General features: G+C 37.3%; 2 protein-coding genes across 2 annotated transcripts; both read left to right on the top strand.

Annotated features, from left to right (window-relative positions):
- Positions 1 to 395: 395 nt before the first annotated feature.
- Positions 396 to 2,902, top strand: LOC113067617 (phosphoinositide-interacting protein-like). Its single transcript, XM_026239970.1, has 2 exons — positions 396 to 1,059; positions 2,093 to 2,902. The coding sequence occupies exon 2, from the start codon at positions 2,169 to 2,171 to the stop codon at positions 2,565 to 2,567; it is 399 nt and encodes a 132-aa protein (XP_026095755.1). The 5' UTR covers positions 396 to 1,059; positions 2,093 to 2,168; the 3' UTR covers positions 2,568 to 2,902.
- A 4,552-nt stretch (positions 2,903 to 7,454) lies between these two features.
- LOC113067615 (uncharacterized) lies at positions 7,455 to 10,171 on the top strand. Its single transcript, XM_026239969.1, has 3 exons — positions 7,455 to 8,291; positions 8,651 to 8,964; positions 9,368 to 10,171. The coding sequence occupies exons 1-2, from the start codon at positions 7,970 to 7,972 to the stop codon at positions 8,956 to 8,958; spliced, it is 630 nt and encodes a 209-aa protein (XP_026095754.1). The 5' UTR covers positions 7,455 to 7,969; the 3' UTR covers positions 8,959 to 8,964; positions 9,368 to 10,171.
- Positions 10,172 to 11,320: the final 1,149 nt, after the last annotated feature.

Below are 11,320 nucleotides of genomic sequence, written 5' to 3'. Positions count from 1 at the left end.
ATGCTTAGGGACTTTCTTTCTTTCTTTCTTTCTTATTATTTTGGCTTTGTTTCAAACAGCTTTAATTGTCCCAAAAAAACATAACTGTGTCAAAACCTCAATCTCGTTATGTAAACAAACTGGCATTTACAGGGTTAATCCTGAAAAATATTTTTTTCATGATTAAAAAAAAATCTGTCAGTGAAAGCAGAAAAAAAATATTAATATATCTTTATGACAAACTTCTTTTTCATTTTTTCATTTTTTTTTGTTGTTGATATTTTTGTCCTCTAAGAACCTCTTAGTTAGTTGCAAAGGCAAAATGTTACTATTTTAAGGTGAAGTCTTTCATCTTATATATGTATTTTATTTCAATTACTTAACGGTAACACCACTGTCCCCCATCCCCCCGTCTCTTCAGAGCAGATGGACTCAATAACAGATCACACAGACCATTCCATGCATTATACGGAAATCTATATTTCAGGACAGAGACACACAGAGCAAATCTAATCATATTTAGTGGCAGTACTACAGTAACACTAGGGTGTGAGATATCTGGAAAGCATGTGTTTGAATGATTCATTTCTCATATCTGAAGTTGAATACAGCTCACGGAATGCATCACTATTCTTTATGTGAACAGCAGAATATGACCGAAAGTGACTCTATGGGGAGAATCTGCCCTAATCCCTCGCTGATTAATGGTTTCCTGACTATTCTATCTATCTGTAGCTTTTTCTATCATTTGCCTGTCTTCTCTTTATATTTTGATGGTAAAGAGCGAGTGAATGGACAGAGAGAGGAGGAGAAAGAAAAGGATGAGTGAGTGTGGAAATAAGAGGAGAGGAGGGGGGAGAATTCCACTTAGTGTCCATCTAATGCACTTTACCCTCTCTCTCTCTCTCTCTCTCTCTGTATCTCTCTCTCTCTCTCTCTCTCACGCCTCTGAGGTCTTGGATCATCTCACAGCAGAGGAGTTGACAGGACTGATGCTCATCTGACAGATCAGACAGATATCAGACTCAAGAGGATCCTCACGATTACACACACACACACACATACACACACATCTGACAGGTAAGACCTTCCAATCAGTGGCTTTTTAACCTGATTTATTCATAACCAATGAGCAGCAATATACTAAAGTACAGAAATGATCTGCATATCTATCGTGTATGTTTTGAAATCTGTGCATTATGCAGAAATGCCTCCTCTAGCTGTGGGCTCATGACTGGCGTTCACTGCAGTGGGATATATTCAGACGTGGGCTGTTTCTGTAGAGTAGCTGATCAGGGTGTGGCCCTGTGTGCTCTTTAAACTCAACACACAGTTATTTTCCTCCAGCAGCAGCAGTGCATGTGGGTGACTGCTGGAACTTCTGTGCTGTGCATTACATTCATCCTAACATTGTTTAGAGTCTTATAGTTGGGAATGTTTTAGTGATGTTTGACAAGAAAAGCATAGCTGTTATTAATGTCTGTTTTAAATATTAAACTAAAGATCTGTGGTCTTGACATGAGTGGCGTGTTGTTGAGGAGAGTTTGTGCTGTTACTTTAGTAACTGATCAGACGCACCCGCTGGACCAGAAAACAGGTGACTAAATCACACAGATGCACAATGGAGAAGGAACGGGACAACATCTAAAAACTAGATGATGACCGAGCGAGGGTGCGGGACTTGACGATGTTTCCTTTTATTTTAATTGACATTTATTTAATTTTAGTTAACAGTAATATCCCTGCTCTTAATTTTGAAGTCTATTTTAATTTACTTTCAATAACAAGAAATGCTTTTTATTTATTTTTTTCATTATAATTAAATTTTGTGCTATAATATTACTTGATTTCATTTAACTATTCTTATGTATTTATTTCAGATTTGGCAACTAGCCCAGATTAAACATGTTTTTTTTTTTTTTATACTTTTGAATAATTTTTATTTCAAATACCAACTTTTATTTGTTTGTTTATTTTTTGGTTGTATTTTTTACTTTCTTTTTTACAGAGGCACTGCGGCATTAACAATAATGCATTATTATATTAGTTTATTATGTGAATGTGAGACTGAATGCTTAAATTCAGAAGATCTCAGTTTGATTATCATCCGCAGGCTTGGCCAAACCAGGCGTCACAGTGCTGTTTACCAGAGACCGTGTGAGGCGCAGGGGTGCGGGACGTCCAAAGACATGCCATCAGTCCCAGAGCACCTGGCCCTCAGTGACTGTCCGCGCTCATATTCCCGCGAGCAGCTCACTCCTCGCTCCGAGAACACGGTCTTCAGCCTGGCTCACAACGACACCTTCTGGACCCTGCAGCCCGCTGCGGGACACTGCGAGTACTACTGGCAGGCCATCCTCCTCATGACCTCCGGGGGCAGCGTGCTGATCTGCGGGATGGTGCTGAGCGGACTTTACTTCGCTGGCTTCTCCATGATGGCCACCAACATCCTGGGCCCCGCTCTGCTGTCTGTGGGGCTGATGGTGCTGGTGGTGGGGATGGTTTTGATGCCCATCACACGACAAATGAGGGATCAGAGCGCAACCAAACACCTCTGCAGTTACTACAAGCCTCAAATAAACATCTAAGGGGAACTTAATCGTTCTCTAGTAGGATAATTAAGTTTTCTTAATAGTAGGATAGTTCACCCAGACATTAAACCTTTGTCTGCATTTACTCATCCTCCACAGTGACTGAAGTTTAATTTTGGGGGGTGAAATAGCCTTTTAAGGCAAGACACTGCAGGCAAAACAATTTTTTGATTGTTTGTTTGTTTGTTTATGCACTGTTCAATTTTGTGATTTTGAGCTGTTTTGCTTCCTTAGCTTGTTTTCTTTCAGACTAGGGTTATTATCATTAATTAAAGCTATTAGAAACATGTTTTGTTACTTGAAATAAAACAATTATAAGCAAAAATAATGTTTTTAATAAATTAACACAACAAAACTACTGCTAAAATTAAAATGAAAACTAATATAAAATCTAATTAAATTAAAAATAAAAACAATAAAAATTTCCTCCCTGCAACTAACTGAAATGTTTAAGCCAAAACATTAGAATAACCATACATAAATAGTAATATTAAAAATAAATACAGTAAAATTACCAAAAAAATTAAAATAAATTAACTAAACATTTAACAAATTTTTTTCAATGTAATATTTAACAAAATATAACATTTAAACAAAAAACTGAAAATATAATAAAAGCAAATAAAGCAAAATATTAATAAAAACTACATAATATAAATTATGCTAAACTATTTCAGAATAGTGAGAAACAACCAAAACACACATTTAAGTGTCCGTTTTATTACATTCCATTAACTCGAAACTCTTTTTTGCATATTTACACATAACATTTCAGAAAACATCAAATTCAAAACAGTCATCTTTTAATGTACTGTAATTAATCAACTGAGGAAACATATTTTTATTTTATTCACCTTTAGTGTCTTGCCTTAATTGAGATACTGCATCACTGCATCATCCTGAACAAATGTATTAAACATAACTTGTTTTTGGATGACTAAATGGGCAAAAAATCTGATAGACTCCACATCTGCAATAGGAAACAGAGACTAAAGGATGGACTTTTTCCCTTGGGTCTGAAACCATGCATTCTTCAGAAATGTTAGAATGTCGTTTACAAAGTTTTCTGCTTCGCTTAACCAGCCTGGCGACTAACCTGCCTGCTTTGTCTGTAGCTTTCAAACTGAGGTCAAACATGCATAATGTGAATATTAAAATTGTGTTTGAGTATTGTCTCAAATTCTTATTGTGAGAAATGTTTCATCTTTTTTAAAGCTGGAAATATGTAAAGCAATTTATATACATTCTTTGTTAGGCTTTTTTAGTATAGGGTTAATAATATTTAGAATTTGCGTGTTCTCATCATAGTCTACCCTCCAATCAGGATGTGTCAGAGATTAGAAACTAAAGTCCGCAAACATGAATAGAAGAGAAAGATGCGTGCAGCTTTAGTACACAGACCCAGATCTCTCGTTTGAATGACTTGAGCCCACATTTGACAGGCAAATTTTTAGGATGTGAAAAAAAATAAAAAAACTCAAGCCATCTTGAGTTATTACTGGCATGTAAGCCAACAACATAGTCTATATGTGATATCTGTGCCCGTATTCACAAAACATCTTAAGGCTAAATGTAGCTAGTAACACCGATTTAGGAGAAAATCTTAAAAATAATGGGAGTGTCAGTACTAAATTTAGGAATCCTAAATTTTTTATCTAAACGTTTTTCACAAAGCATTTTAGTTCTAAAACTAGCTCCTAAATCTGTAAAAGGTTAGGAGTAGTGAAGAGGACTCCTAAGTCACTAAGATGGCTTTTAAAATGACTGTTGCCAGTAATCTGCCTCGGGAGGTAAGCATTTTAGAAATATCTTAGGGTAATGAGCTTTTATAAAACTATCATCTTTGGTTTTTGATTATATCCTTGTTTTCATTAACTAATTGGGCAAGAAGTAAAGTCAAAGTCTGCTTTATTGTCAGTTCTTCCACATGTACAGTGCACACAGATAACAGTGACAGTAGAGTATAAAACACAGATGGATACAGATTAAATTTAAAATACAACTATACAAATAAGAGCATGTAAAGAAAAAAATAAGAGTTAAATAAAACAGCACAAGGCACATGGCAGATAGATTGCAAACCAGTGAAGTAAACAAACAGTGCAGATAAAATTGTTGTGGCACAAAAGAGCTTATTCAGTCTGATTAAAGTGCCAAAAAGGTCAGAGAGCAGTTATTTATTTAAACTGACTGAAGAGACTGAATGAGGTAGTGAGCAAACCAATGCTCCACAAAGTGTCTGGCGCAGGTCACAGTTTGTTATTGGGAGAGGGAGTGGAAGGACCTGGGGATGCGGGAGCTGGTGGGGGGGGGGGGGGGTTAAGAGTTCACTGGTACCAATTAGCTGAACACATTTCTATTCCTTAGTAAAAGTTCGTCTCAGCAGCTTTGTGAATAGGTTTTAAGAGAAAACTTTTTGCTAAAAAAAAGTTTACTGCTATTTAGGAGAACTATTAGTGTTAAGATAAAATGTTTTGTGAATATGGGCTCTGATATCTAGTGCAGTGTGGCCAAATTTACCATTACTCAGAGAAATTTATGGGCGAAATCATTCAAATAGGAATCCGTGCAATTGGGAGTTTTCTGTGGAGGTGGGAATTCAACGGATTTACCAACAGAAAACTGCTTGAAAGTTACTAATTTTAAAGAGGTCCTATTAAGCTTTTTCACTTTTTCAACTTTAGTTAGTCTATAATGTTGCTGTTTGAGCATATAAAAGATCTGCAAATTTCAAAACTCAAAGTCCTATTCAAAAGAAGATATTTTATTTAACCAAAATCACTTTTCAAAAACTACAATTAACAACTCGTTTGGACTACAATGTATATTGAGTGCTGCCAATCACAACACACACCGCCCCAGCTAACAATCACAACAAATCTCATTTTTCAGAAGACCTTCATTCGATACAGGAACTCTTCAAGCCATTGAATATAATGTGTTTTTCGAACAACCTAGTATGAGAGCCTGTTCTAGTGCACCCCAAAACAAAATCAAGACTTTGTTAAAGAACGTAATAGGATCCCTTTTAGGAAGTTATGTTTTCTAAATCTCTACACTAATAATAGCCTAATGGACAGTCAGTGGACCTTTTATGTCCGCAAAATTTCACAATAGGCTACTATTCTGCTGCAATATGAAATTTGTAAATTTACATCGTCATCTCAGAAATATAATGGTTATTTTTCAAATTTGGAATTCAATTTTGTTTAGCAATATCTAGGGGTGTAACGGTACGTGTATTCGTACCGGACCGTTTCGGTACAGGGCTTTCAGTACGGTGCACGTGTGTACCGAATGACCGAATGCATTATTTTGTATGTGGAACAATAGGTACATTTTCGTGTTTCCAAACGAACATATTAAGTGGCGGAAGTCTCCGCGTTCAGTGCAAATCCCGCCCATAGACAGTAAAAGAAATGGACACAGCGACCCCATTGGAACTCAATTGAGACAAGTGAAGCCCATTTTTAGCGTTTTTTAGCACTTCCGTTTCTGACGCGCAGACTCAAACGAAGCTTGACGACGTCAGCAACCTGTCTGACAGATGTAAATCTGTGGCTGTGGCTGTGCATGTAAACTGCCATCGTTAATCTTGCAGAGACGGCGAGCTTGAGCGGGGAGTTCTTTGGCGTGAGTGAGCAGGAGTAAGTATTCTGATAAATTATTTTGTATAGTATTTTAAAATGTAATGCCAGTACGCCATATTAAGTTAATTGCCTGCGAGCTTCTCCACCTGTCTGTAAGGTAATTTCTTTACTGTGCGACAGAGAGTCGAGTGGTTATGACACAATCGTTAGCCTATTTTTACAAAAACTGTTTCTACAGGGCCATAATGTAACATAGAAGGTAATGGAGCCCTTTATACATTGTCGTGTATCTTTAGAAATAAATAATGGACAAACAGAGTCTTTAAACGCCTCAGATGTAAAGTTATTCGCCGTCAAAGTGACGCCAAAAAGGGAATGGGAGTCAATGGGAATGCTAACGCAAGTGAAGTTCTGCTACAAGATGGCGGACACACTGGCTGCGTGGCGTGAGTGTGGCGTTTCTGCTGCGTGTTAGTTGCTTTGCGTTTTCTGTGTCTTTATACACCAGAATCGTGACTGACGTGGCGCTGGCGCGCTGCTGCTACTGTAGGTGACAGAGGGAGGCCGCCGACAGACCAGGATCTTGTCTTCACGACAACAATATCTATACTTCATGTTGAGCATAAATATAAAGCCTACTGATAAAGGACACCGTCAACAGTAAAGACAATTGCAATATGCCAGTGTGTCACCAGCCTAAGGTTTTCAAAAGGCATCACGAGAGTGTGAACATCACTACAACTAGGAAAAAAAATGATTGTAATTCAAACGCAGCTACCGTCGGCATTAAAACAGACCTTTGCTCTTAATTCCGATCGGTCCAACGCTATAACGAAACCTGAGCAGGTCTAAAAACTGTTGGTAGTGCACTTTACACTTCGGAAAAGTTATTTTTTTTAAAATATGAGCAGGCCTACAAGATGGGATTGGTAATGCTGCACTATAATCATATTTATTTATTTATTTATTTATATATTTTTCATTATATTTTATTATATTATATTGGTTTGAGACTGAGAGTATTTTATTTAGTGCAGAACTTTGCAGCAGTATTTTATTTATTATTATTTATTTTATTTTATAGATATTTTATTTAAAAGTACTTTAAAAAAGTGTAAACAAATTGTTAAAAAAAAGTTTATAGTAATAAACAACCTGCAGTTTAATGTTTGCATTTCATTCCCTCACTGTACCGAAAATGAACCGAACCGTGACTTTAAAACCGAGGTACGTACAGATACGTAATTTTTGCGTACCGTTACACCTATAGCAATATCACTAACAGAAGTGTATATATGGGGAGTGATACATCTGCTAAATGAATAAATGTAAATGTAATGTAAATATAATGTGATCAAAAAGTTTAAGTTGTTGGGCTAAGATATCTAACCCTTTTATGATTGCAGAAATGTTATTTCAGTACACACATTAATTGTGACCGAACGCAAAACACAAATTTTCACACACTGTTCAAAAATAAAAAAATAAATATATTATTATTGTTGTTTATTTCAAAGGGTTAATAATGACACATCATTTTGGATATTTTCGTGTCTGGGATATAATTGGGATTAAACGGGTTAAGAGCCAGAATGGAGATGTAGACTACACGCTATATACTGCATAAATATATTAAACATAAGATGTAAGGCCATTTGATTTTCATCGCAGTCCCCCCTGTAAGCAGCCTTGCAGCCCTCGTGACGTCACGAGGGCGTTCCCTCCCTGTGCGCCAGGTGCGTCTCACCTGAGCTCGGCAGTTCTTCCTCTAGCGACGGGAGCTGCAGCATCCTCCTCCTCCTCCTGAAGATGCTGGCGCTGAGGTCCATCGGCAGCTGCCTGCCGTTATTCGTCATGGCGATCGTCTTCGACATCCTCGGTGTGATTCTGCTGTTCGTCGGGATTTTCGGTAACGTGCAGATGCACGGCGTGTTTTACGGGGATTTCCTCATCCACACCGGCGCGCTGGTCCTGTTCGCCAGCCTGGCCTTGTGGATCATGTGGTATGTGGGGAACATCAGGGTGAAGGATGAAGGTTTGGCGCGCAGCTCGAGCGCCGCAGACAGCGTCAAAAAACTCGCGAGGAAGCTCACGCAGAGACTTTCCAAAACACACCTGAAGGACAACACCGGTGAGATGCTTTTTATTATTTAACAGATGCTAAAACACCCACTTGAAATCCTAGAATTTAACATATATATATATATATATATATATATATATATATATATATATATATATATATATACAAAGATCCATATAGAAAGTCAAAAATCCTATTAAATCAAACATGTTCTTCAAAATAAAAATAGTCGTCTATTAAACCTAAAGATACAAAGCCACTCTCAAACACTTTTTTTTTAGTTCTTTCAGGATAATAAGTAAAAAGAAGATTAAATACTGATTAAATAACCATTACCAGTCTGTGTTTATTCTTTTATTTGTGTATATTGATTTAATAATAGAAGCTCATCTGTTATTTTTACACAGGTGAGAGAACAGGAAGCAAAGCTTCCACCCTTCGAAACGTAACTTGGGGGAAATCCACCTTTTTCCCAGGACACAAAGATCCCGAGTCGGATTTGATCAAATGTGATGAACTATCCAAAGAAAAGTCAGATGATGATCAGTTCATGTGCTACCAGAACCAAGGGTACGAGGACGAGGAGTCCTGCAAACCGATTCCAGAGGAGACAGAAGACCAGAGCCGGTCAGAAGACGGTCCTGAAGCAGACGCTGATCAAGCTCAGGAGGAGACGCCAGACGATCAGCCAGAGAGCATTGATGTTCGGCTCTGAGAAGAGGTAACTCTAAACTACCAGCACAATAACGTTCAATTTAACAGAATAAACTCCCAGTATGTGACTCGATCTTTACAATTTCATGATATGCACATGACATTTTCATAAATGAACATCCGTGTGTTTTATTTGAACTGGTGTGTAATTGTTTACCAAGATAAGCTGCAAATCTAAACCTACAATTTAGATTATTTGCATAAGATCATACTTCTTGTATACATGCAGTATTTCTATGTACAGTCTTGCATGCATTGGTTTTGTAGTATTTATCATTTAAACAACATCACGCTTGATTTTAATAACCATTTTAGATGTGCATATGGATTTAAAAATTAAAGCACACTCTCTTATTCATTCGTGAATTCTCATGAAAAATTTAAGAAGCTTGTTTTCTTTTTTTTTCTAGGTCCTAATATAATGACTGAACAGCCAAGAACCTTCAATGGTCTTCAAACTTTTGCCATCATTTAGAGAAACTGCGTGCAATTGAAATGGTACAATATTACTTTAGTAAAACTGCTTAAATGTAGTGAAACACAACCGTCTGTTGTGTTTATATGGGGGTTGAAGTTTCTCAATGGCTTGATATCTATAAAGCAGGGTGGATGATATAACACTGTAATACATTTAATGCACACCAAACTGGTGAAATGAACTCTACTTGCAAAAAAATCATTAGAAGAATTTATAATGCTTCAACATCACCAGCCGAATGTTGATCATCTCAAAATGGCCAAAATACTGTCTGATGTATAGACATTCATTGTGTGTCATTGTGTCCACTTGTGTTGTGTTTGTTATCAGTGATATTCTCTGTTGGTGTAAAGAGCTACCCGGGTACAGCCCTTGTTTTTTTGCACATCCTCATTTGTGAATTCACGCACCACCTCATGCATTGTAGGAATGCATTTCCCTTTCAAAGTGAAAGCTGAGAGTTCATGCAAACTCCTCCAGAGTCAAGCCATTTCATTTGTTACACTCAGTGATGTCACCAGCGACCGAACCAGTCCCAAAGCAAACACAGAGGACTGAGAGTTTAAACATGGGACCTGTGGCTTCATCTGGGTACACAAGCGAACATTTAAAAACTTTACATAGGTGTATGTATATATATATTTCAAAATATACAAACAGGGTCAAAATGTTTTCTAAAATGTTTTAAAACTAATGTAAATAACTTTTCTACCAATATATTTTGCCCGTATATATATATATATATATATATATATATATATATATATATATATATATATATATATATATATATATATATATATATATATATATATATAAAAATGTATACATGTATAAAAAATGGATGATGTATGTAAATATAAATGTCATCTTGACATGACAAACAAATCGTGACTAAACACTCCCTCTTTGACTCACTACACTCTAGCTGCTGTTGTTGTGAGCAATGCAATATAAAATGTGTTTAAAGTTAAAGCTGTTTTCAGTTTGTATCAAAGATATACACGATTAAAGCACATTTCACCCATATGACTGTACTGTTCTTGGTTCATTAGTGATGTTTGATTAGTCACTTTTGCTTACGGTTAGTGATTTGATCTAATGCCTAACCTCTGAGTGTTAGGGTTAATTTTCAAATTGAATCACAATTCATGTGACTTCCTGAAATGTGCAATGTGTTTTTTTCTGACTCATCTCATACTGGTTGTTTGAGTATTACGTAACTGAGATAACAACTCAGCAAAACTGGTAATGCTTCATCTGCGCCGGTGCTTTGACGAAGCTGTGTTTGACGTCTCTCCGAATCTGTTCTCAAGAGTTTATTTAGTAGATCCACTGTTACGGCGGATATGCGTTAAAGTAAGTCTTGAGATTTTCAGTATGTGTTCGGCTGGCAGTTGAACTTGTTTTGGTGGTTGCATGCCAGCCGTCAAAGAAATGCACCGCGCAAGAATGTGGGAGAGCTGCTTTCTGAAAGTCTTGTGGAGCGAACGTTCCTGTCATTCATTCTTCAGGCTCATCAACCTGCCACACGTCCCTCTGCTCTCCTCACCTGAGCTTCTCCAAGATGGACTGCAAGGAAAGAGTGGGACGCTGCTTCCTCTTTCTCTTCTTGGCCATTCTGTTTGACGTAGCCGGACTAGTTCTCCTCCTCATTGGCATTTTTGCTCCCATCAGTTTTTGGGATTTGTTTGTCCTGTCCGGACCGATCATCATCTTCCTTAGCTTGGTGTTTTGGATCTTTTGGTACCTGGGGAACCTGACAGTGCCATACCGTGAACTCCTGCCCAAGTGAGCATGGACCGGAGGAGGAATATAGACTGGAGACGTCGAATAAATGAACTTCAAAACTAAATGACTCTGGGAAGTGACTGACAGAATGAAT

The sequence above is a fragment of the Carassius auratus genome, linkage group LG28B, assembly GCF_003368295.1.
Source record: "Carassius auratus strain Wakin linkage group LG28B, ASM336829v1, whole genome shotgun sequence".
NCBI classification, from domain to species: Eukaryota; Metazoa; Chordata; class Actinopteri; order Cypriniformes; family Cyprinidae; genus Carassius; species Carassius auratus.
This window is presented reverse-complemented; position numbering and strand designations above follow the sequence as displayed.

What these genes read in the sequence shown, in the direction of transcription:
- LOC113067617 (XM_026239970.1), top strand. Translation starts at nt 2,169, where the DNA reads ATGCCATCAGTCCCAGAGCACCTGGCCCTCAGTGACTGTCCGCGCTCA.
- LOC113067615 (XM_026239969.1), top strand. Translation starts at nt 7,970, where the DNA reads ATGCTGGCGCTGAGGTCCATCGGCAGCTGCCTGCCGTTATTCGTCATG. An exon ending in ACACCTGAAGGACAACACCG is followed by an intron (nt 8,292 to 8,650) that starts GTGAGATGCTTT and finishes ATTTTTACACAG; the next exon opens with GTGAGAGAACAGGAAGCAAA.